Source organism: Echeneis naucrates, chromosome 20 (assembly GCF_900963305.1).
Source record: "Echeneis naucrates chromosome 20, fEcheNa1.1, whole genome shotgun sequence".
Lineage (NCBI taxonomy): Eukaryota > Metazoa > Chordata > Actinopteri > Carangiformes > Echeneidae > Echeneis > Echeneis naucrates.
Window position 1 is genome coordinate 5,053,675 of NC_042530.1, and position 26,263 is coordinate 5,079,937.

General features: G+C 40.7%; 4 protein-coding genes across 7 annotated transcripts; 1 reads left to right on the forward strand and 3 right to left on the reverse strand.

Annotated features, from left to right (window-relative positions):
* Window positions 1–6,725: 6,725 nt before the first annotated feature.
* On the reverse strand, window positions 6,726–7,924 carry sox32 (SRY-box transcription factor 32). The gene is made up of 2 exons (XM_029529468.1): window positions 7,618–7,924; window positions 6,726–7,405 (listed from the first exon to the last, which is right to left on the reverse strand). The coding sequence occupies exons 1-2, from the start codon at window positions 7,922–7,924 to the stop codon at window positions 6,726–6,728; spliced, it is 987 nt and encodes a 328-aa protein (XP_029385328.1).
* A 6,028-nt stretch (window positions 7,925–13,952) lies between these two features.
* Window positions 13,953–16,106, reverse strand: mrpl15 (mitochondrial ribosomal protein L15). The gene is made up of 5 exons (XM_029529398.1): window positions 15,922–16,106; window positions 15,640–15,797; window positions 15,114–15,279; window positions 14,484–14,607; window positions 13,953–14,385 (listed from the first exon to the last, which is right to left on the reverse strand). The coding sequence occupies exons 1-5, from the start codon at window positions 16,024–16,026 to the stop codon at window positions 14,048–14,050; spliced, it is 891 nt and encodes a 296-aa protein (XP_029385258.1). The 5' UTR covers window positions 16,027–16,106; the 3' UTR covers window positions 13,953–14,047.
* Window positions 16,107–16,753: 647 nt separating this feature from the next.
* On the forward strand, window positions 16,754–21,539 carry lypla1 (lysophospholipase 1). 4 transcript variants are annotated; one of them, XM_029528863.1, is made up of 9 exons: window positions 16,754–17,053; window positions 17,172–17,203; window positions 17,526–17,591; window positions 17,703–17,750; window positions 17,841–17,911; window positions 18,030–18,103; window positions 19,089–19,190; window positions 19,386–19,562; window positions 19,637–21,539. In XM_029528863.1, the coding sequence occupies exons 1-9, from the start codon at window positions 16,985–16,987 to the stop codon at window positions 19,691–19,693; spliced, it is 696 nt and encodes a 231-aa protein (XP_029384723.1). In that variant the 5' UTR covers window positions 16,754–16,984; the 3' UTR covers window positions 19,694–21,539. The 4 variants fall into 4 exon arrangements, with proteins under 4 accessions (XP_029384723.1, XP_029384724.1, XP_029384726.1 ...); XM_029528864.1 differs by having other exon boundaries at window positions 19,410–19,562; XM_029528866.1 differs by lacking the exon at window positions 19,089–19,190.
* A 61-nt stretch (window positions 21,540–21,600) lies between these two features.
* On the reverse strand, window positions 21,601–24,976 carry LOC115060776 (regulator of G-protein signaling 20-like). Its single transcript, XM_029528867.1, has 4 exons — window positions 24,819–24,976; window positions 22,913–22,996; window positions 22,561–22,795; window positions 21,601–21,854 (listed from the first exon to the last, which is right to left on the reverse strand). Exons 1-4 carry the CDS (start codon window positions 24,974–24,976, stop codon window positions 21,666–21,668), a joined length of 666 nt encoding a protein of 221 aa, XP_029384727.1. The 3' UTR covers window positions 21,601–21,665.
* Between the last annotated feature and the right edge of the window lie 1,287 nt (window positions 24,977–26,263).

Consider the following 26,263-nt stretch of genomic DNA (forward strand, 5'->3'; position numbering starts at 1 on the left):
CAATCTCCAATCTATGCAGAAAACATTATGAGGGGCCAAGTGGAAAGATTAAAGAAAGAAATTGAAAGTTGTGGAGGTTTGTGGCCACCTCAGGCTGCCTGGTGGAGCTTCCTCTCCTGTTTCTCCACAGGAAGAGTGCTGACAGGGCTGCAGTTCCTTGCATGGAAGCCGAAGCGAGGCCGTGAGTGAGGAGGGGTGCACAACGTCGTCCCCGTGGGACAGCATTATTCAGGCCTGCCCTGGCCCCACGGGCCCAGGCATGAGGCTGCCAGTACTAGGCACAGGCGGGCGCTGCCGTCCTGTAATCACCGATGACATACATGAAGTAGTTTTCCAGATCGGTTTTCCTGTTCTTCCAGCTGCGAGTGGGGCAAACAGCACAGGAAGAATAACACAAGTTGCAGCCAGGCTCAGGGAATGTGGCCTTTACAAACACAGCACAAATAAAATAGTTAAAAGGCACACTGCTCTCCTCCTGAGAGCCTCTGAGCGAGGGAAGTGAGACTACGTCCTGAGAGAAGGTCCAACCTTCCCCGCCGCCCCCACAGGCTCAACAATAACCTGCCAATCAAACCAAATACTGTTTACTCTGGGTTACCTGCCAGAGCTGGGACTTGAATCAAAACCACTTTTCTGACATGTAGGGTTTGCCTTGTGTGTGTTTTGTCTGAGATTTATCTATATATCAGCCATCTCAGCGTGTTGAATCAGCTTTTTCCTGCTAATCTTAATATTTGCAAAGAAAACTTCAACCCCAATGATTCTATGGAAGCAGCCATTATACCCAAAGTCACATTACAGCAGCAGCTTAGAACACATTGCATTGCCCTCAGGTGCTACCAGCCTGGTGTATGCACACAGTCCACCACCTGCTGAGAGCCCTGGTGTGCTGTGAGGCTTTAACCTGCTAAGTCAATCAGCAGAGGTGTTAAAGACACCACGTCAAACTAACAGGTGCCTCCTGACAAGGAAGGGAAGGTGGAGGAAGGTGGGGAATGGATGACTTCAATACAGTGCCACCAGTGTTGCCATTGTATGGAAATGGAATGCAGATACAACATATGCAAGCACAGGCCGATGCTAAATGTAAGTGTCAAAAAGTGCTGGATGAAGGTCACTTTTTGTACAAACAATTAGGAGATTCTTCTTAGTTCACCTCTTTAGTGAAAATATAGCAGGATGCAATAAAAGGACAACATCTAGGATTTAAAATGTCTTTGGGGGGGGGGTCTCAGAGACTCTCCAACACTGTAGCACCTGAACAAAAATGTAAACAATAGATTAAACTGTGTATTTAACTATTCGAATGAAACTGTGTATATTTGAGGCCCTACAGCAATGCAGCGCTGATTCTTTATTTCCACGTCTTCTGCATGAATCATCAGCTGTTCAGGATGCTGGTTTATCCTGGTCAATAAAACTTTGTCCTCAGTCTTTCAGGGTGAGATCATTTATTCAGCCAAAGTGACCGTTTCTGGCGAAGCGAAATGCTTCTTTTATCTTCTTCTAAACGTGGACCCATTGTTTTAAAAATGACATAATGCTTCAAAGAGACAAAAGTGTATTGACATTAGTCCAAACTATCAGATTGGCAGGACTAACGTCACTAACCATTTAAGTTAATAGTAACCTTAAATAGTAGTGTTCAGTTCCAGGTAACATAATTTTATTTTGTTCCAGTGAAACCAACAAATGCTTTTTGTTGTCATATTAATATCCCATCACGCATTGTATCTTGTGTCAGTCAGCGCTGTATCAAACATCATCCTCTAAATAGTAAGCCACATCCGAAAGCAATTAGGGACACTCTCATAATACATAACACAAACAAACTGGAGATACAGTCATGAACATACTCATATACTGACTCATAAAGTACCAGCAAACACTCAGGAAGGTGGTTTGACGTTATTTCCACATAAAGTAATGTCAGGAATGACACTGAGCAACACTTCATCAAGTTCCGAAGAAGCTGACTGACAAAAATATTAAACTCACAAGATTTATTTTATGTTCAAATGTGTTGCATGTTCACAGCCTACGTGAGCATGACAGATGATGACATACTTAAGTGTATTTAAAGAGACATTTTAAGACAGGTCAGACGCAAACAAACACACTCACTTCCAGCCAGTTTGAGAACTGTGTTTGTGTTAATCATCCTCTCAGTGTTTGTTGACAGAGACTCTGATAGAGTATTGTATCTTCTCAGCAGGTTAGGGCGGACACACCCAGCTGCTCCATTCTCCTCGGTGTGTCCGTCGGACCCCATTACAAGTCATCTGTCTGGCAGTCACCGACTGTCTGTCTCTTGGCTGGAAACATGGCTGAGGTCATAACAACAGAGGGCTGTGAAACACTCTTATCCTCATTTAGGACTACAATTCATGAAAGAGCTTATCCCAAAAACTGATACCAAATATTTCCTAACCCTAATCCATACTTGGAGTTTTATATAATATCATACATAAATTGTAGATATTGTAGATCTTTTTGGCAAAAAGTCATTTTTTAAACCAAATATGTATCTCAAACATAAAAGGATCAACAACTTAAAAAATGTAGCATTGATTTAGGTTACAATCAAATCATCGTTGTGAAGTTGCAATTAGCTTCTTTGTGTTGTAATTTTATTACTCACTGCAGAAGAAGACAGAGTTTTCGGTGTTTGGCATCAAATTGTCTTTAATCTTTGTGAGGCACAGAAATGAAAAGCTGCCCCTCCAGTGCAGGACGGGTCTGATGACGTTATAGTAATCTGATAGGCCCAATTAGTGCTTGATTAGACTATCCCATAATTAAGTGATCAGGCAGACACATTTAATTCAACCACAAATTCTTGTTCTTATGAGTCTGAACTAAAGGGAACACCAGAAAGTTATGAAGTGACATTTTGCACTTTTAGAGGGGACATAACCAGACCTTATCCTTACTTTGTAATTTCTTTGGGATTAAAAAACTGTCGGGTATGTCACTTCAGGGCTCTTCCTGTTTGAGTTTCCTCCTCAGCCCCAGACAGAGTAGACGTTCCTGCAGGATAATACTCGGATGAGCATTATCTGCAGACAGCAGCCTCGAATTTACCCAAACTCGATTCACGACAGGAAACTATTGATGACCTTCATGTGGGAGGTAAGACAAGAAAAACCTCATTATGGCTCACAAAATCTCAAGAATGCTTACAGGTTAGTAAACGCAAATCTATTTTTAGGTTTGATATAAACTCAAGTCAATACTTGGCCTGTGCAGCTACCATATTTATATATTTAATCTCTAACTAGGAAAAGTATTTTTATGGTGGGGTTATGTGTCTTCTGTTTTTGACATGTTTAGATTCCTCACATTCTTTGCCAGTGATAAAATCACATATTTCTTTGTGAGCTTTCCAACAGAGCATCAGTTCTTGGACTACATCAAGCTGGAGATGACATAACTATTTCATAACTGATCAAAAGTTCCTTTTAATCTGAGGATATTATGTACAGTAGCAGTAATTGCATTAGAACTAATTGGGATACCTGATACCTGGCAATATACAGACCTGTTCATGTGAGTAAACTGTAGCTGGGGAATTTTAAATTCAAAAGTGACTTAAATAAATAACAAGAGATTTTGACGTCTTTCATATTTAAACTTCACATAATCAGACCAGATCATGACATAAATTGGTGTTGAAAGAAGGAAATCATTTTGCATGTTTTTATTCCAGTTTCAGTTTCACTTGTCCTTCTCATTCAGCATTGAAACATAGCCTTGTAAATATTTGAGGAATGGTGAAATTCATAAATGAAACAAACATATCTGATTTGTACAGCTGCCATTTCCACCACTGTTTATTGTTGATGATATTTTCACCTGAAACTCTGATATCATCCAGTTGTTTTTCCTTCAGGAAGTTCCTGCAACTGCTCATTAATTGTTGCTGAGGGGCCAAAAGTTTTAGAAAAACAAGTTCAACATAAAGACTGTGACTTTGAGTTAATAAAACAGGGAAAAGTAATGGCTTAATAGAACTTATTGTCATATTATTCTGTCTCTGTCGCACCAAATATTTTGCAGGACATTCTGCATTTCGCATTGCAGCGTGTTTTGTAATATCACCTTGGGAATTGAACTGACGTCAGATTTCTTCCGCTCATTCAGGTGGCGGTTGGTTGTGGCAGGTCTTTACTTTCCTAATCAGCTCTTCTGCTCTCTCCTCCAGACCAAGGTCATCCTTCCCTCAGTCACCGTGCCCGTCCGTTTCCTTCCAGCACTTTAAAGATCTGCTTTCCATCACTGACTCACAACATTTCCCTCTGCAGACTCATTTCTAAAGGACAGGGTTTCTCTTTACTATGCTTACTGCAGGAGCAGATTTTAATTTGTGGCTGCTTACAGTGAATAATTCACCACATTCATTATAAGTCAGTAAGTCTTTCCTGTAAATGTTTGAAATTGAAATAATATGTAATGATAAATACTTTTTTTTCTTTTGTGCAAATAAAACATGTTTCTATAAAATATATGGAAGTCTGTATGATTTGGTGGAAGCACTGAAGTCTTTAAAGCACCTGACATTAAAGAGGATCCTGGTCTCATTTCTGTCCAGGACACAGAAAAGGCTGTGACAGAAAATATGAACCGGGGGGAAGTAAACATTTTCCTAAATGGGTAAACATTTGGCAGCCAAAGTCGAATGACTTAGGAGATATGCCGATTTTGGGGCATATTTTTAGAGCCTTTGTGAAATGTTTTAAAATGAAACAGGAAGTTGGGAAGTTTATGCCCCTGACGCCCTATTTCCCTCTCAGAGTCAAGAAAGACATGCCGATAGAGATAAAGTGGTTGTCGACAGTTTGATTTCTGCCATGAGCCTAAAATTAATAAATGTAATATTACTTATATCTACAATAATGTGCCGGAGTACTTAAAGGGACAGTCCACCAATTTAAGACATCAATATTATTTGACATCAAGGATGTCTTTGTCCTAAAAGTTTCACAATATTTTCTGTGCATTTACATATTTATTTTTTCCCACGCATCATGCAGTAACCACAAAGTGCACATTATGTGGTCGACAGAAGAAAATCACCAAACAGCCCCTCACTGGTCAACACCTATGACCTTTACAGTCTCTGTCTACGATAACTACGCTGACAAATTTTATATTATTATGATTTCAAATAAATTACATACAGGGGTGTCAAAAAGTCCACGAGAACGGAGTCTCATTATAGAATGTAATGGATCATTTATCAAATGTTTTCTATCCTGCTTAAAGGAGAATGTGACTCTCCCTTTATAAATAAATAATTATTTGTCCTAATAAGATGAAATCATTAGAAATAAACAATTGAAGTAACCTTCAAATATAGCTCCACGATAGTTCATTATAAAAGAAACCGAAGTCTGGACCAACACTGATTTCTTTATGGCCTGAAATCAGCTGCTGCTGATTTATGTATTTACACTGTTCACAGCTAATTTCAGGAGTTAAACAAAGACGTGTTGAAGTGTTTGTCCTTGTGTTCACGGAAACACAACACCTGAGTTCACGGCTGTGTCGCGCATGCGCACACGTGATTCATGATGGCCGACCTTGCTAGCTGCTAGCTGCTAGCTGCTGAGGTTTTTTCCCCCCCCACCAAACCTGTCGGGACTCGTGAGGCAGGTAAAAGTGCCATTTCACTCCTCAAACGTACCTTATATCAGGCTTTTATCGGTATAATAACCGCACATTTGTATTATTTGTCACTGACTGGCTAGCTGCTGAAGGTAACGACCACTCGTTTGCACTTCGCACATTGAATTAGCATCACACTGATCGTTACTGATATTTCCTTCTGTGCTTTAACTTAACATCACTTTTCACTGTTTCCCGATCTATCAACCACACTGATCTAACTTTACCCCTTTCAGTCATTTCCATTGAAGACATGACTGTGAATACCTACAGATGTGATTTTTTTTTTTTAAATATCCAGCTGTTTAGCTGCTGTTATTTTCATTTTCATTGTTAAATGCGAATTACACAGCTCACATTATGTCTAGCTGGTTTGCTCTAACACACATAAATACAGTTAGTGATTTAAAATAAAAATGTGTGGTAATCAATGTTTTTTGTTGTAATTTTCACCTAATATATATATAAAGTATAAACTCCATAAGTGTTAAATCAAACACATTTTTAAGTGTTGACTGTTAACACCATAAAAGAGTTCGCATTAAATTACCACGAGTTTATTTTACCTGACATGGGATTAGTATTTTAACTCCCATCCCATCCCACCTTTCAGTTTTAACTCCAGAAAAGAGTCAAAAAAATCAACCCCTGAAAAAGAGTTACTTTACTTTTCCCTGGAGTACATTGGATGGTCTCACATGTACACTGAAATGTAGTTGATTTAAACTCCCAGATTTATTCCAAAGGGCAGAATTAGCTGTTTATGTATAAATGTATGTTTATGGGTGTGGGATTCAGTGGTTCTCCAGCCTTGGCACACCTAAAATCATTATGGTTTTAATGAAATTAATAAATAATGGAGTTCTTTAATTGTTTGAGTGTCATGATCACACCAAATGTTTAAGGTTTAATTAGAGTTATTTATTGATACGTTATAATTACACAGAAAAACAGAACACTTTGCATCTCAAAAACTAAATGCATGATATACACTTTCAGCCGTCATTGTCAAGCGATGCACTGAAATAATTTAAATAAATACATGATTTGTGGTGGTTTCATGACAGTGATCGTCCCTCTCTGTGGCTGCTCTGCTGATGGTAACTGCTGGGGTGCACCGACTCAGGCCTGCATGGACGAGGACCGAGGTACTGTTCAAACTCGCTGCGGTCCAGATCGTACAGCATGTCCAGCTGGACCTGTTCCAAGTAAAACTCCAGGGAGGGCCCAGCTGGACACAGTGCGTCGCCGTAAACCCTGGACTCCCCCTGATCCATATGTGGCCCAGGAAGGACACCATACTGCATGCTCCCGTGCTGGGGGCCAAAATACGGCTGATGGTCTGAAGGGTACAAAGGTGGGTTTGAATACACGGTGGGCTTATTTGAGAAGGCCTCTGATGATGATGATGCTGCTGCTGAGTCTGGAAACGCTGGAGTGTTTTGGTAGCTGCTGTGCATTGGGGCGAAGTTAGCTGGGTATGCAGGAGCGCTTGGGTAGGCCTGCTGCTGGTTCTGGAGCAGGTAGGTGAGGTTGTAGGGCACCTGGAGGCCCGAGCCGCAGAGGGAGGCCACGGAGGTCTCTGGGGTCTGTGGCTTGGAGCTCTTCTTCAGCTGTTTTCTCCTGCGGGGTCTATACTTGTAGTTGGGATAATCAATGGTGTGCTGGACCCTCAGACGCTCAGCCTCCTGCATGTAAGGACGCTTCTCAGCCAAGGACATGGCCTTCCAGGTCTTTCCTGAAGGAACACAGTGAGTTTAATGGTTAAATAACAGATAATGAAAACGTCCATGACACAGATTAATCGATTTGGTGACGCTCAGTTTAGCATATTTTTTGTTATTTATTATAATTACACTCATACAGCAGTCTCGTAGGAAATAAGACAGTTAAGCCAGTGGCCTTTCGGTTTTGCCTGGAAGATTTTCAGGCCTTTAGTCGCAGTCTTACCCAGTATTTTGCTCAGATCCGTGTTCTCCAGGTCGGGGTTGAGCTGCGCCAGCCGCCTGCGCTCCTCTTTGGTCCAGATGATGAAGGCGTTCAGGGGCCTCCTGACCCTTTTCTCCGTGAAGGCAGACTTGGCCTCGGGGCTGGTGCAGCTGGAGTCCGAGTTGACGGACTGCGGGCTGGAGGGCCCTGAACTCGGGGAGCGGATCTCACTCATGTGCTCCGTCTCTGCGGAGCCGCAGTCCTCGCTTTCGAACATGGAGCTGTTTGCGCAAAGCTGGAAAGCTGGCGGGTTGTGGCTGAAACGCATGGCTTTACCAACCGTGGAGATGCTTTGGACCCGGCTGCAGGCCGCTGTCATCCTGCCGGTGATGCAGGCCGAGGGATATATGCTGCGGCTCCACCAATGGGAGGCCGGGAGGAGTGGATTTTAGGTGTGAATTCCAGGTGTCTTCTCAGGTCGGTGATAGGCGCATCTAACGCCCAGTCAGAGACCTCACGAAACTTCAGATGGGAGTCCGGAGTCTGTAATAAAACACCATCAGGCCATTATGTAATAAAAAAACAACACAATACACACTCCGGATTACGCCAAATAATACATAAACCGATCGCAGTCAGGTTTATTTAGTGCTGATTAAACCCATTTAAATTAATTTTGTTGTTATTTATCTTCTGTGCTAAAATATAATGAGCCCATATGAAACCCCACTAAAAAATCTACTTTATCACCATTTCATTACTACTCCGTAAATATCTCAATTTTGACTGTTGTGTCAAATGTATTTTATTTGTTTGTCCACAAAAACGCCAACTAATACTTCCTTACATGTGGGATCCGCCTTAATTGTAAAAAAACTGTAAGAAACATCGTCCTCTATTCTCCCCCCCCCCCCCCCCCCTTTTTTTTTAACCGTATTAAGAAACCCTTTTTCCTGCTTGGCCTCTCAGAAAGAAATGGAATTTAATCAATAGGTCCTGAAAGGCATCCCGGGTATTGATAGGTGAACATCAAAGTTTTCAGGAGGTTGGGTTACTAATTACATTGTGGCTCTCAGCTCTTATCGGTCATCCACTGTCTATATCAAAGTACATCTTACACGACTGAAACAAACATGATCAAGGCGCGTTTATTACACGATTACCCCGCACAAATATTTGCCCAGCACAAAAACTGATAGGTGTGCACAGAGAGGGCGTGATGAGCTCATCTCCAGCACACCACAACAGAAACACAGATTTATTTGCTTTGTTGCAGATATGATGATATGTGACATTAAGACATGAAAATGACCCCCCCCCCCCAAACAAAACACCAAAACACCAAAGAGACAAAAGTGTATTGACATCGGTCCAAACTGCAGAGGAGACCCTGAGGATGGCTCAGAAGTCAGGACCTTCAGGTCGAAACACCCAGAAGATTTTCTGACATTTGAGGAAAAAAAAAAATAAAAATAAACGAAAAATAGACTGATTTTATTAGGAATGTTTTAGTTGCATGAAAGTTAAAAACAAAACAAAAAACATTGAATTTCTGCAGCACAAATAACACTTATTATGGGTTCAAACACCATAAGCAAGAGTCTGTTTAACGCACTATAAATCCCTTTATTTTGTATGGTTATTAGTTTAAATTGTTGTGTATCCAGCGCACACAAACTCTCCAGAAACTCCACGTGTGTGTGATCCCACCTGAATCTAAACAGGTGAGCCTTCCTCGGGATGGTTTCAATGAACATGAGTGTTCAGCCTGACGACAAACATCATTCAGACAATAGATGTCATTATGGGATGTTAAATCTGCAATACACGGACTGGCTGGGCTCCGGTGAGACCTGCACCTGCACCGCTTTGTCCCGGAGGACGAGTCACTTATTGGAGCGTCTTTAAATTGTTAATACTGAAGCTTTGGGAGGGTTAATACGCAAGAAAGCCCAGAAACCAGGCAGCAGGTAAAGTCTTCTCCTGCTCGGAGCATTTTGGACTTTGACAGCTCTTCTGAAATGAGAGAATTAAGTAAATCAGCTCTAATGGAGCTTGATATGTTCATCACACAGCCGGATTAAGACTGGCAAATCCAATAACAGGATTGATAAAGATGTGTTCTTTACACTGTGCTCCCCATTTCTCCCTCTCTGACAGCTATCGATCGAAACTGACACGGTGGCGCGTGGCTGTGACGGGGGAGGTGACGTCAGGAGATCAATAAGAGACGCAGAAATGTATTTCTTTATGAACTATGAACTATTCATCAGAATCCAGGCTGTCTGTCTGTAGTCTGTCAGTGTGTGTGTGTGTGTGTGGGGGGGTCGTTTTCACAGGTTGTCAGAATTAGAGGTTGAATCCACATCCTCGGTGTCAAACGGGACGCACGCGCCAATGCGCTGTGAAGGGCGTTAATGGATTTAATCAATTAGCTTGAAGGACGCAGCGTGAATACAATAATGTTAGTTTCGACTGAGCTTCTCTGTGATTGAGTTGGCTAAATAATAAACAATGGGAATGTGTGTGTGAGTGCTGTGATGGACTATGTAGCTTTGTTACGTCATCCATTTCCTTTTTCTTGTTTCTTGGTTAGTGAATATTATTTTGGAGCGTTAAAAAGTGTCATCTGTCCTTTACTCTGCTACTCATGAATCCTAATCTATAAAATGACAGTCGGGTATATCACTGCATTGTCTCATAGCCAAACAAGCAGAGTGCTGGCTGAATGGGCACTATGTTTTCTGAATAGGGATTGTTCTCCAGCTTTGTGATCACAATGTGCCATTGTATTGGACAGAACTCATATATGGGACACTCCTCTCTGTCTCCACTCTGGATCACTGATGGCCGAGCTGGCACAGGTAGAGCTGTACACCAAGGACCTGCAGGACTACTTCCTCAAAAGGAGACAATGTAGCAGGATTTACTCAACAACAATTGTGGATTCTTGGCTTTTCTGGATGGTGTCTGGGCTGACTGTTGGCTGGATATAAGGCCCCTTCTCCATGGTCTGACACAATATGTTAATACGAAGGATGTTTTGCTCTTGTGAGTCCACATTTTTTTAGGTGTGGAGCTTTGTGACAGTGAATGGATGCATATACCCATGGGAATGTAGAACACTTGACTTGGCTCTTCTCCGTTAATGTGGATGTTGCTCTTGGATGTTTGCTGCAGGATTCACTGGTCCAAAGACAGAGAGGAGGGAAATGACATGAGAGTAAAGCAAAGGGTCATCATTTTGACCTCTGATAATGAAGCACTGTATTCCGGCTTGCCTTCAGTGCCATCCCACTGACTTTCCTTACAGTGGCTCATCCATATAAAGCAGCATTGTTTCATAGCTGGAAGGTGTGAAGGGGTATAAAACTGTTGTCTCAGGTGACCACGATCTTCACCACGAGAGACTATATCACATTGTGCTGTATTGTATGGGCACAGCAGGCCAGCATCAAGGTATACTCTGTCAAGACTCAGACACCATTCAATGCAGCGGTCTGTGACCCCCCCCTCCACCTCCATTTCTTAATCACTTATTTGAGCAGATTCAGCAGCAGACCGAGGCCCACGGGGTCCTGAGTGCTAGCCTCCACACTCCCCGTGTAAACAGCGCCCTGCCCAGCCCGACGTCAGGCCAGCTGAGAGGATTACATGCCCCCTGGTGTAGACAAGCTTAATGTAGCCTCATTAGCTGAACACAATGATGCCCCCACCTCTGAGCAGAGATAACAGGCCCGGCTCAGCCAGACTTCAAACACAGCTCAGACTCAGACTAACAAACCCAGGTGGTATGATGCGCAACATGGGAATGGGTGAGGCCAAACAAGCCGAGGCTGCTTGGTTGTGAGAATTTACACTTTTGCTTTGGTTTTATGCATCTTAAGTCACTTAATTAGAAACTGTCATTAATTTTGATAATGAGTTAATAATTTAAGTCATGCATTCTGGAAAAAACGTCAGACATGTTGTTTCCAGTTTCAGTGAAATCAGAGGATTCATCACCTTTGTGAGAAATAAAATGCATAAACAGTTATCACATACACTGGAGTAAATGATTTGGGGAATGTTTTAAAATTCATTTTTACAAGTGTTTAAAAAGGACAGGAATTCATACACATATTCTTTTAGTTTTATAGGCATTAAAAAAAAATCCTCTTGCTTCATTGCTTTTTATATCATCTTTACTGCAGATAGAAATTACCCAGCTTGGTAATAAGACCCCACAAGTGAGGAATATGAAATGAGATAAAGAGCAATCCACTTCTTCTGCCCCTTTCTCTGTCACTGAAGTGGGATCACATCCTAACTTTATTATAAGTGACACGTTCATGCAGACACGTTCTTACTGAGACTGGCTAATAAACCAAAGCTCCACTCATGTTGGAAAACAGCACTATTCTTTGTAAATTAGGTATTGTATTCTAGAGTGGCTGCTGATAAGAGTCTTATCTGAGGAACTGAAAAAGTCTTTTACTGTCTAGGCAGCAAAACTTCAGAAGTTGGGCTTATACAACAGTTGACTGTTGCTACAGTTGACTTTTCATTCCATCTTTCTGCGCACAAATTTTCCTCAGCGTCCCCTGTAGTCTATGTGTGAGTCTGACCTTGATCCAGACCTCTGCCACATATCTCTCCTCATCAGAGAGAGGAGAAAAAGGTCTGCATTTAGCTGTAATTAGCCCTAATTATTAACTGGAACTAGACTGAGACCTGTGAGACACCATGATATCTGTGTCTGTCTTAATCGGCTCATTCAGGGCAGCAGACAACCAAAACAATCTGGCCTGCTCAACTCCAGCAGCAATGCTTGAATGTTTAATTAGATAGTGTGAACTGGTTAGACTCAGACATTAGATTATTTGGAGCAGAAACCTGAGATTAAATGCCTGCCTAAAACAGACTAACAAATCTTTTTAGTCAAAGTGAATGACAGCTGATTGAATCTCTGTTCTTTTATGCCAGTTTTCTGCAGCCAGAGAGTCAATGTTTGTGCCTCTCTACAAACTTTCAGCTCTCTCTTTTTCTCTCTTTTGCTCGTCTGAGACTTGATACAAATTCAAAAGGATCTGCTGCTTTGAAGATAAGCGCAGTAGCACTGCCATAAACAATGATTGTGCTGTTTCTTTCCTGTGGCGTGATTTATTTAAAGTATTATGCTGTAAGGATTTGGGCTGGTTTTCCTGGCAGGGTCGGCTGTGTATGTATCCCCTACTTGTGTAGTTTATTGGATACTTGAGATTCAGGAAAACACAGGGAACGACAAGCAAAGACGTAAAAGTGTAACTTTTGACTCAGATGCTAAAAAATTATGAAATTTGAAAATGCTGGAGGAAATCCTTCTTTTAAATGCTACTGGATACAAAAGCTGATTTATTAAAATACATAATGTTTAGGCCAGAGTTCATCCCCTGCATCCCTTATTTTTGTTGCTTTTCTTTTAGTCCTGCATAATTGAGAACTGACTACCAGTAACTAACACAGCAATGGGTACTTTGTAAAGAAACACAATACTTGTGGTCTTGCACACACGCACACACACAAACATATGCTTCCTTTGATAAAATGTTTTTATACCAGCACAATTTGTATGAAAGGGTCCCTTAAGACAATATCTGCGTAAAATACCAAGTTATTTATAGTGACTGTGCCATTTTGACTTCAAAAATAAACACAAGTATAATGGAGAGTTCAAATACAGGGGGAACATTAGCCACCCAAAAGCTGTGACACTTCTGAAGCAGGCAGGGTGTTGAGAGTAATATCACAAAAATCTTAATGAGCGTTTCTATTACAATGACCTGGCTGGGATATATTAAACCTCAGTGTACGTTAGAATGATGGGAGCATCTTTCAGTGATAGGCATAGAGGATGAACGGTAACTATTTCATTTGAAATCAATGCATTAAAATTTCTGTCACTTGAAACATTACTGGGCAGTCTTATGTGTTTGCCTGTGATTGTATTCCAAGAGGGGGGAGAGGGATCTTTTGAACGTCCACACACCAGGATACAGCTGCCTATGACTAATTTCAAACTCCCCTTCTAGGGCCTAGGCAACCCCTTCCACAAGTAATACACATCACCAGGCATCTGTTTCCTGTTTTCATTCTTTGAGTTATCTTATTTTCCTTATTTCCCCCTCACCTGTTACAGCTCATGTTCCTTCCATCATGCAGCACGAGCCGGCTCTGCTTCAACAGGAGGTTGCCAGGTGATTTTAGTCAAATAAACAGAAATACTCATGGATATGACAAAATATTGCAAATATACTATAATGACAATACTTCCCTCTGAGAGACAGGAGTCTATTTTTCCATATTTATTTAAAATATATATATATATATATATATAAAACTGGAAGGTCTCCCAAACTCTTTTGTTGCACATGTTTATTTTAACATGCAAAAGACAGACAATGTACACAGCATTTATTTTTACACCCCACACCTATGAACTATAATACTTAAGCAGTTTCTCATCAGTGGGTTTCAGGATCTTCTTCTCTGGCATGTTAACAACCCAGCCTGGAGAGAGGCCAAAGAAGATCTGTCGAACATCCTTCCTCATGGAAAGCATGTGATAGAGTTCATCTTTTGAAATGTCTGGCAAAATATATCCATACTTTTGTGCCAGGGCTAGCCTGGCCTTCTGAATTTTCTCTTGGTCGGCCAAATATCCACGATTTTCAGCGTCTGTGTAGTACGGGACCATGTCCTGACCTGGCAACATTCGCTTTGGGATCGGCTGTCCACGCATGAAAAAGGGGACTGGCTTGATGACAATCCCTGTAGAAATTGAAGTATATTTTTGAGCATTATTTTGCTTAAAACGCATGAGACAGAAATGATATAAGATGAATGAGTGTACTAGATTCGTTAATTACCAAGACTTAGAGGATCATAGAAACTTGTTGTGATGACGCCACCATTCCTCTCAATAGCCGCTATGGCTCCTTCAGAAGCCCTCTGGACCTCAATGTTGATCTTTGCTACAAAAATATCAGCACCCTGGAATAGAACAAAGATGAGAAAGGTGAGCTTGAGGCAGAGCAAGGTGAAAAAACAAAAGTCATGGACGGGGGCAGTGCTGTCATGTGATGCCATCTGCTGGTGAACAACAGGCTACAGCATAAAACATTTTTCTGGCCCTTGATACCTGGTTTCAAAGTTCCACTTCTTTATGTTTTATGAGCCAACATGTGGTTTGGAGAAGTGAACAGCCTACCTGCTTTTTGTAGTAAAACATTAGCCTTTAGACACACATTGTAAACTGGTCTCATATTACTACAAAATAGCTTTTTTCTCTGAATTTATTTTTATGTTCTCTATTTAGTTCTCTATTTTTTATGTTCTCTATTTAGCCAATGTCAAGTTGCTCCCACTTGGTGTTTTTCTGCTTTTTTTTTTCTTTTTTTTTAAATGGCAGGGAAAAAAGTTTGAAAAGATCTAAAGATTCATGACAAGTGTGAAAATTTTCATGACAAAGGTATAATCATCATGTATGTGGTGGTCACCTCATCAACAAGTTGGACTCCATAGTCCCTCTTAAGAGGCTGGATTGTCACTCCTCTGGCATTAACCAGCTGGGTCAGGTCTATGGGTTGGGTTGTGTCCACTCGTCCCAAATCGATCAGGTACTGCAGTCGTTTCAAAGACAGAGGCTGGTATTGAGGACGGCGACTGGAGAAAAACATAAATTATTGACATTAGGAGTGCCAGAATGGGCTGAACAAATACATCAGCACATGCAGTGTAAGGCAGGCTGTTGTTGTTGTTAACAGATCCACAATGGAACTATTCATAGCAAGGAATTACAGCACTAATACATTATGAAATACGTTCCAGTCGACAACTATCTCCTGATTTGTGATAGAAGGTTTCATTTAGGAAAATGTAATGGACCAAAAATCATTTGCATGCTTATTATTTTGTGTGGCACATTAATGGCTTACTATGTAGTTCAATAACCTGCAACAAAAGAGTTCATATTTACTGTAGCAGACCAACACAGGTTGGGTTAAAGGTGCCACCTGCTTTTACCTGTGTCCTTCATTGAAGCCATATTTTGGGATAGCCAGATAAAACGGGGTCTGCCCCCCCTCAAAGCCGAGCCGAGGCCGGGTCCCTCTCTGTCGCTGCCCTTTATGCCCGCGGCCACTTTTGTTGCCCCCATACTGCCCTCTGCCCCGCCGTTTGTCCTACAACGACAGAACATGTTTTCTTTTTTTTACTGTGCATTGGCTAACATTGATCAACAAGCTAGCTGGACAAGCTAGCAAGCGCCTGCAGCTACAGACAACTATAAAAATAATAAACCCTCACCGGTTTTCTGGCTCCTGGTTCAGGCCGCAGGTTCGCTAAGGTGATCCGGGGAAGGTTCTGCAAAACATCCAACGCTTTACCGCCAGGTTTTTTAGGGAAAGACATATTTCTGCTCCTCACATGTCAAAGCTAGCCAAAACCAAGGACATGTGGGTCACGTGACAGAGGTCGGCGGAAGTACTTCTTGCTTCTCGTCGTCTAACTTTAAAAATAAAAGCACGACATTCAAAAGCTTTCCTAAGGAGAAGTTTACAAAGAATGTCACTGAATGTCAGCAGTGTCAAAGGTAGAGAAGAAATCATAGTTACTTATTTAATTGGCTGTCAAAGCCAAATAAAAAAAAAAAACACACTGTAAAACAAACAACAAAAAAGTGTGTCAAAGGTCGCACCACATGATTGAACAAGATATGTTACATCCATTGAATAAATATTATATTTAGGTGTTTTTTCCTCACCTCCTCATAGGTAGTGGAAAACTACGACACAATTATAAAATATGTGGAGTTTTGAACAGTGAATGTGAGCCGTCTGTCTTGGATCAACGTGAAGCTTTATAACTCGAAGTGCAACTGAAGTGCACCAATAAACTGAATAATTACTATATGTTACTATATGTTTATTTTTGTAATTGAATACTTTTATTTTTTATTAATCTCATCTGAAGCATTAAGGATTTAAACGCAAATGAACCCGCACTGATTGACATCTCTGTGAACCAATCACTGCTTTGTACGTTTTTAAGGAATTGCAACACCAACCAATCAGCTGCCGAAGGAGGCGGGACAAGGCGGCAGATCGGTTGTCTCCTAACTGTGGAAAAAAAAAAATAAAACAACAACACAACAACCACCGGTTTGACGTTTTCACACAAAAACCCACTTCCTGTAAGAAATTTTCACGGTAACACGACACCGGTGGACGTCGGCAGTTAGTTAGTTATTTAGTCCTTCAGGCGGGCTGGTATCTGACAGCCGGAGCCGGAGCCGGAGTCGGGCGGTGGGCGGTTGTTCTTTAGCTAGCAGCGGCTAACTTCTCCCTCTCTTCGGCCGCCTCAGCGCTGTATGTGCGGCAACAACATGTCAGCACCTCTGCCTGCCATAGTGCCTGCTGCCCGGAAGGCCACTGCCGCCGTGAGTTCATGCTTCCATTACAACACAGATGATTAAACTGCACACTGAACAGCTGCAGAGAGCCGACACGAATTCGTCTGTGCGTGTTTTGTGTAAACAGGTGTGTTTTTGTTTACAGGTGATATTTCTTCATGGCCTTGGTGATACTGGGTATGTGAAAACCGCCTCTTTATTTCCCACACCAATTAGCTCCATAGAATCATTAAAGATTTGTTAACTTTGCGGGGTCAAATTAATAATAAGTAGCAGGAAGTAGGAAGATTCACAAGCTATACAACAGCATACTAAGTGATCCAAGTTAACCCCATCTTCACCAGCTGCTGCATTGAACTAAACTATTCATTATTAAACCAACATTTTTATTTATTTTTTTTGTTACTTTCATTTGAGAAGTTTTACAAATTGAGTAGTTTTCTAACGCTGACAGTATTTATTTACTCATTCTTTTTGTTTATGTCTTCTGATTTGATAGGCATGGCTGGGCAGAAGCCTTTGCAGGCATCAGGATACCACATGTTAAATACATCTGTCCTCATGCGTAAGTAATCAGAGTAGCTGCAGGATTTCTGTGTTTACAATTTTTGGAAAAGTCATGGAACATCATTTCAATATCTTGTTGTGTGACATTTCTCCTACTGCATGTTTGCAGTCCCACCATGCCTGTTTCTTTGAACATGAGAATGTCTATGCCTTCCTGGTAAGTACCACAGTTAGCCTAAATATTAACTATAACACTATTTGGCTGTCACATGCACATTGAAGTTGACATTTGTTTCCTTATTTATAGGTTTGATATTTATGGGTTGAGCCCTGATGCGGATGAAGATGAGTCTGGCATAAAAAGAGCGTCTGAGAACAGTAAGTCCATAAAATTCAAAAGAAAGCCTGCACTCTTTTCAGGAATGTGCAGCATTTGTTTATTTGAGATCCATTTATTTGAGAGTGTACCGAAAAGGTTACTTTGATTTCTCTTCAGTTAAAGCCTTGATAGACCAAGAAGTGAAGAATGGAATACCTTCACACAGAATCCTCCTCGGTGGATTTTCACAGGTTAGTGTGGCTTGTACGCAGATGTAACATTACATGAGAGCTTTTACTGTGATTCATTGCTTATGTTATACTTGAAATAGATATACATTTACTTATCCACTGGCAGAATCTTAAACTTAAATTTCAAAACAGAGTTGAATTTGTATTTCTGCTTTTGTGTAAAGTAAATAAATAAATAAATAAAAATTGTTGGGGTTTTTTTTTTTTTTTGGATGTTGCACTGATAAATAATTCTGCATTTGACCGTTTACAACCATAATATTGCAGTGCCTGGGAGAAGTAGGATGACTGCATTTAAAGTCCCTCATGCTAACCCTAACCTTTGATTAAAGGAATGCACATAAATCAAACATAATTTAATGAGTGAATTATGTGTAATATAAATTGTGTTATTTCCATTTTAGAGGATGTTACAGCTGAGAGCAGCCTAGGTGACAAACTCAACCAACCAGCACAGAAGGGCTCACAAATTAACTTGCTTGATTTTTGTACAGCTGAAACAACAGCGAGTTAAGTGTAAAAATGGCAGTTTGCCGCTTGATAGAGATCATGTGCAGGGCCGTTTCTTCCTTTTTTTTCAGCAGTTGCTAGACAACCAGCAGAAACTGAGTAGTCTCTTTGCTTGGCCAAGAAACAGTTTTGCACATAACCCCTGAGCTATTCCTTTCAGTACCAACCACAAGGTCAATGAATCAGTTGGCAGTATTCCTTTGTGCAGCTCCCACTCAGGAAGACACACAGTGGTCTACAACACTGCAGTGCAGTGACCTGTATATATGAAAATTTTATCACATATACAATGGCCAAAACTCAAATTAGTTTCAGATATGAACATAATATCGAAAAACAACTGGAGCAGCTTTTTTCCCTGAAATTGGCAACAAAATCTCTCTTTTTTTTTTTTGGCTGTTTTGGTCTGTTAGGCTTTTTGGCTTTGTTAATAATAGGCTTAAGAGATTTGTGTTGTGCTGGTTTGTTCTTTCAGGGTGGAGCATTGTCTCTCTACACAGCTCTAACAACTCAGCAGAAACTTGCTGGAGTGGTCGCTCTAAGCTGCTGGCTTCCTCTCCGCAAATCCTTCCCTCAAGTAAGGAAAAAAAAAATCTGTATTCAATTCATTTAACTGTTGAATAATTAAGTCAGAATTTTAAAGGAATACATTTCTAATGGTTATTTTACAGCGCATTATTCCCTTTTTATTGAAATAGGGTTTAGTGATATCCCATATAAAGGCACACTATCGTAATCAGATATGAATAATCCTAATCTCTTCTATTCTCAGGCGTCGGCCAACAGTGCTAATAAGGACATGCATGTCCTACAATGCCATGGAGATGCTGACCCCCTGGTCCCGTTTGTGTTTGGCAGCGAGACAGCAGAGAAGATGAAAAGTCTCATCAATCCTGCCAACATCACCTTCAAGTCGTATCGAGGTCTACCGCATAGCGCCTGTCCAGAGGTGAGTGTGGGGAAACCCACATTTTGACACGTTCTTTACTTTACATAATTTTATTTTCTTTTGTCTCCCTGCAGGAAATGGTGGATATTAAAAAGTTCATAGAGAAGCAGCTTCCTCCCATCAGCGACTAATGAACTCCGAAGTATTTGTCCAACCTTACAGAACCATCAGAGAGAGTGGGACTTCTCCAGTATTGACTATGTGGACTCAAAGAACCACTGACGTACTTGACAATAAAACTGCGCTGCTATTTGTATAGTCAGACAGGACTAGGGCTGCTACACGTTAGCCCACACGAGGCATGACTGAAACTATGCTGCATCCTGACCTGGAGCCACACATGATCCTCAGTGTTACAGTAGAGTAACATTAGTTGCTTGATTGTAAAGCTTTTTTTCCATTGAGACAAGCCATTACCTGCAGGAAACGTATGTATTGGAACTAGAAAGGCACTCAGTAGAGTGCATGCCTCCGCCAAGGCCAAACAGTGCTACATGTTTGTCTCTTCATCATAGAAAAAGGAAGTATTTTCACAATGTAAAACAAATTTTTGCATTTTCTGCAAACCAGATCCAGGTTATTATGATCTGCACCGTCCATTTAATCTCTAAAATATGTTTTTTTACATACCTGCTCATAAGATCAGGGAATATTATTTCCTGAGCAGTTGACAGAAATGCCTGAATCTTGTATTTTTTTAGGAAAATCATAAGAGATTGTTGAGCGACATCCAGATTTAATGGGTTCCTTGGTGGCTGATGACCCATCCCTACACAAGTTTGGTGCAACCCTTTTTGCACTCAAAAGAAACAGTCACGAGTGAAAACAACCTCCTTGGCGGGGGTAATAACTAGGGCTATACTTACACTTACTATCTTACAATAAATGGCCTGTTGTTAAATGGTTTTAATTAACATCTATTTGTAGAAATACTAAATAAGTTAATTAGTTGCTTAATCAGCACAATAAATTAAGGCAGTTATCAAGCAAAAATGCCAAACATTTGTTGCTTCTAGCACCTCAGTTTTGATGACGATCAGATTTTCTATGTTTTAAATTATTGTAAATTGAGTATTTTGGGGGTTTTGGATTTGTCGTTGGATCAAAAAGAACAACTTAAGTATCAATTTAGGCCTTTTTGTAACATCTGATGGATATTTTTCAGTGTGTTTTGACTTTACATACTAGTGAATTAAAATAAAAGTGTAGTTTATTACATTAGTTAATTACATTTCAAATTAAAGGCGTTACAAGCAAAGCAGCAACATTAAATTTAAAGTATTACGGCAGCTTGATATGTGACTCATCTAGGAAACAAGTCAATATGTTTTATCATAAAGAACAGTATTCTGTCAATGTTCAGGACACACAACGGCAAAAACAACATATGATTGTGCTTTATTTGTGAGAATTCAGCTATTTCAGACAAATTCCTTTTTAAATACACAAATATATCAGTGGTCATGGTCATGTATTCAGTTCATATCTCCCTGTTTTGTTTAAATTAAATATAGAATGACTATTATCACAGTATTGAAACACAGACAAGATCTATTTCAGGTTATCAGCTCACTGAGATGTAAAAATGTTTATCTTTGAGAAGAGCTGAAAGCACCAACATATAAAGTAATTGTTGCACCATACATGTTAGATCAAAGGTGCTTGTGTAGAAGATCTTATTCCAAGGCACTTTCCTTCTTCTTAAGTTACTGCTAAATAACTAAATACTAGTTTCTACAAGAACTGGATATGCATTAAGGCTCACAATATACCTAAATACAAATGCAGTGCTCACAGATGCATGCTTTCCCTCATTAAACAAGGTAAAAAAGTGCAATGTCAAGCGCTAGGGAATATATAAAAAATATAGATATGTTTTTGAACAAGTAACTGATGCTGGACCGAGCATTTGTTCTTGCTTGCTCCAAGTATTTTGGTAAGCTAATTATGGGTAAATAAACAGCATTTACAGCTGGATAAAGACTGGTTTTAAGTCTTGTTCATTTTCCTGTCTGTCTTTCTCTAAATAGCAGGACTAACAGGAACACAAAACTCCTTCGGGTGAGACGCATGAGCCGTTTTTGAAAAGCTAAGTGTGGCAGCCTATGGCTCAGGGGGAGGATCCTCCAGACCCTTCAGCAGATCTGTGTACGTAGCTGAGTTTATGAAACGTGGGTACGAGTCTCTCTGCATCAGCGTATAGATCTGCTGCTGAGCGTCATCAAATGTGTGCGAGGTCGGCTCCAGCATGTTGCGGTTGATCACTTCTCGAACACGAGAATCCAGGCTGACCTGGAGATGAGACAAAAGAAAAACATTGTTAAAGTGATGAAGTTTATTAATCAGTGGATCAATCAGAAAATTACATCTAACATTTTTAATTCTGTATCACACTATAAGACAGCTGAGAATATTTTGGAGGGGCTTTTTTTTTGTGTATAGAATTTGATTAAATTTCTTTGCCACGTTATTTTGTATTTTTTCGAAGGAAAAAAAGCAAAGAAGCATTAGTCCACTGAATTTAAAAATGTCAAAACACCAAGATGTAAACTGTTCAATTTACAAGTCACCTGATCCAAATACATCTCAGTGTGTTTTGGAGAATCATGATTGTAGGTTTTGTAGTTTTCTCATTCTTACAGAAAGAATTAAGTTTTTGTTTAAGGAAATGATCTTTAATTGCAGAGTAATTTGTCTGAAAATACCAGAAAATGGGCCCCTGAGACAGCAGAACCCATGAGAAAAGTCTTTTAAATTGTTTGTGTCCAACAAAGTGTATAAATATTTACTTCTCATATTGAAAACAGAGTAATATATTACAGAAAAGCTGGAAATCCTTAAAGTGGGACCAAAGTTGTCACACTTTTACTTGAATGATTGATGATCAGTGATCATAATTTAAGTGAGCGCATTAATTTTCTGTTGACTTATCCTTCAGCTCTTCAGTTAATCACAGTAACATACTGCAGTCCTCTGTCCTGCCATGGTGCCATCTCACCTCTTTGGGGGAAAGGATAGAGATGAAGTCTTCGTATATCTGACGGACCTTCTCCTCCACCACAGTCTTGTTTGTCTCCTTTTTGAGTTCCTCGCAGGCGAGCCAGAACATCATGTTTTCCTCACTGAACTCTGTCCGCAGGAACTGCCTGAAGCAGCTGCGACCTGCTGCACTTTTCATCACCTTTTCAAACGATATTGTCCAGGAGCGGGCGTCTTCCAGAGTAGGTTTCGGGCTTAAAAAACAAAGGTTCACTTCTATTGAAATCTTCTAATAACGGCACATTGTACATCTTGAAATGTTGTGACTTGTTGAAATAACCCTCGGTTGATTTACAATGTTTATCTATTACCTTTCTTCACAGTTAGACGTTCCCTCCGGTCTGTGTTCAAATGTGGATCTCTGAATTGTCTCATCCTCACTCCGAACAGTCAAACTGGAAGAAAAACAAGCACAGTGAGAAGAACCCATCTTGGATCACATGGCTATTTAAAGTAAGTTGACAACCACTTCTGAAGAGCATTTAAAATAGCCTAAAACGTGCCTAAAATATCATTCTTTTTTGTAAAAAACAATGGATACAGCTGGCTAGATTTAAAGTCACACCCAAAGAGCCGTGGGTATGAAAAGACATAAACATTACGTGCCCATGTTGTTTCTGGGTCTGATTAGGATTATGAAAGAGAGAATAACTGAAAAATGTTACACAAAAACATCTATTTTTTTTTTCACAACACTTCTCAAATTTCTGCATCTAAAACTATTCCAAATAAAAAAAAAAAAACACTCTTTGGTTAAATTTCTTGTGATGTATGCCCATATTGACTGCAATCTTTTGAAAGGCATCTTAAAAATGTATTCATTTTCTCACATAAATTAATCTTAAATCCACCCACAAACATTTATTCTCTATATTAGAGCGCCACAGAGTCTCTCTCTACTAAGTATGTTGTTTGTTCCACATTCAAATTAAGTGAACACCTACAGTCGATTCTTCATGGTCCACTGGGAACGTTTGCATACTTAGACATTTGACACACTTGTGTCAAATGTCTAAATCTTCAGGGGACCACAGTGTGTAATTAAAACGGTCCCAACACCTGATGTAGCAGCTGGCCACAGACTAATTGGTTCAGGTGAGAGTCCGCTGTGAGCCAACCCATTTGGGAATGTGGACATTGTAGCTGTGCAACAATCAGCTGGAATTGATATAGATGTGGAGAAAAGGCCCATTACTCATCCCCAGTGGAGTGAATTAACATGGCAATGTTCTGCACACAACAGGTCGACTGTGCTCAGAGGAAGCTCAAGTTTAACGATTCATGATTCCAAAACAGATTAAAACCAACGAGGCCTCCGTTCGATGAGATCCAGCGTAGGTCACAAGACTTCTTTGAATGTGTTTTGCCGTGATGATTGTGTGGGCTGCACTGTTCGATGGGTATGAGGGCTGGAGGTAAAAGGGAGGATGCATCCTCTACTGCGCTGCAGAATTAGCCAGGAGATATATATGTCCCATAGATAACCAAATAACCAATAACCAAATCACCACTGAAGGATTATTGCCATTTCATAAACCTGCTGTGTTCTGCGCATTTTAACTGCAGTGGAATTTTTCACCTGTCAAAATATTTCATCTTCCACTGCTGTCTCTTCTGGCAATATCCAATTTGCTGCCATCGTATTCCAAATAATTTTTGCAAGATTCAAAAGTCTGCTGTGCTGCTTCCACAAGCTGCCCGTTCTGAAGAGCTGCAATTCACTTGCAAAAAAACTATCGCTAGCTTACACGCATAGAAAATGGATTTATATAGCTGAAAACAGCTGTATGCTCCTTTAAAACCCAACAGAATGGTACAAATTATATATGACAGGACATGGATGCATAAAATAAATATTTGCACAGCATTCTGTGTATTTTTAAGTAGTGACAAGTAAGAGTATATATTTTAGTGTGTTAATCTGAATATTGAATACTGAATCAAGTAATCAACTTTCTTTTTGACTCTGCTTCTCACGCAACAACTGTAGTGGCCTATTTTTACTTCATGAAGATGCTCTTTAACTCTTTTGATGGCAGAAATTAGGATTATAAAAACATCACTATCAACCCAGAATGTGTCCATTAATCACTCAGAAAATCTCTGCGTGGAGGAAGATGTTCATCGACCAGGCTGCACAGCTGATGTGCTCTCAGTCCTTGGAGCACGTCTGTGCCATCTCCAGGCCTGATATGTGGGGAGGTGGAGTGTGATTACCAGGAGCAGCTACAGCAGCAGCACCAGCAGAAGCAGCAGGCGTTGGAGGCGTTGGTGGGAGTGTTTCCCATCCCGTGGCGTGCTTGGAGGACACTGACAGCTGCTTCCTGATGAACCTGCATCTGCCTCTTACGCATCTCCACCCGCTCTGAGCCCATGGACTGCAAATGAAGCAGGAAGACCGGAGAGCAGAGTGAGAGAGAGGGGAAGGTCTCACCAGGAGAATATCACCACCTTAAACACCAAGAGTCCAAGAAATCACACAAGACTAAAGACAGGTCCTCCTGAGGAGGAGGAGGAGGAATCCAGAAATCCCACAAAATGTCATTATTCCTGAGAATTTCAACACTAAGCGAGGAGGTCCTGTGACACTGGTGGGCCAACTTCTGTGCAACAAAATCACTTCTCTTTTTCTCCTTTTTTAAAACAAGAAACAAAAACGTCGTGCGTTTAGGTCCCAATATCTCATTATTCCACCAAAGGCAAAGTTCCTACAGGGTTGTTGGCTCATGCTGAATGTAACAAAACCAAACAGTGATGAACAGCAGCCCTCCTCTCTCCTCCTCATCCTCCCCTCTGTCTGTGAGAGGAGAGCAGCAATGACAGCGACAGGCGTTACTCTATGACCGCAGCGAGCACATCCATCAGTCACATCCACCGGAGGATGCACACACACACACACACACACGATGGTCGACTCATGAAATGCAATTACCCCAAAGCAAGCAGCATGCAGCCATTTATAGAAACATAATGACATTATGTGATCGGCAAAGCTGATAATTTACTGAGCGGTCAGATAATTTTTTTTAGCGCTCTCGATGCAGAATAATAATAATAATAATAATAATAATAATAATAATAAAAAAATCTAAACGCTGCAGATCTGCACATTTTCAGGCGCCACAACCATTTTCTCATATTGTTTTCAGATCCCAAAATGAAAGACTTGTCCGATGTGAATCCTGATGTTTCCTGTGGCTGGAATATCCAGATAGAGATGCTCCATCCTGAACTGATCCGCCTTATTCCCCTCAAACAAAAAGGCAGCAACACGAGCGTTCACAGATTTCCCAGTGGCCTGTGCTGTTCACAAAGAAATCACACGTAAACGTGTACTCACTGTGTCACCATGAATGCCAGAATACAGGTGATTTAAATGTTTTTTTTTGGGCTCGATCACATTCGTCTGCCTCGACTTGACACAAACCAATTGGTTTCCTCTCCGCGCATGCGTTTGCGTTTCCTGCAAAGTGTGAAAAGATTTTTGTGCGCTAGATCATCTGCAGGCAGGACACAATGTGCAAAGTGACAGGCAGGCGGTCACACGGTGCAAATAATACTGAAACTGTGCTCATTGGTCATTGATCGGTTTGGAGACAAGCCCAAAGTGTAGCCTTAATCAATATGTTTTACGGTATTTGGAGGATTTCTACCGGGACAAA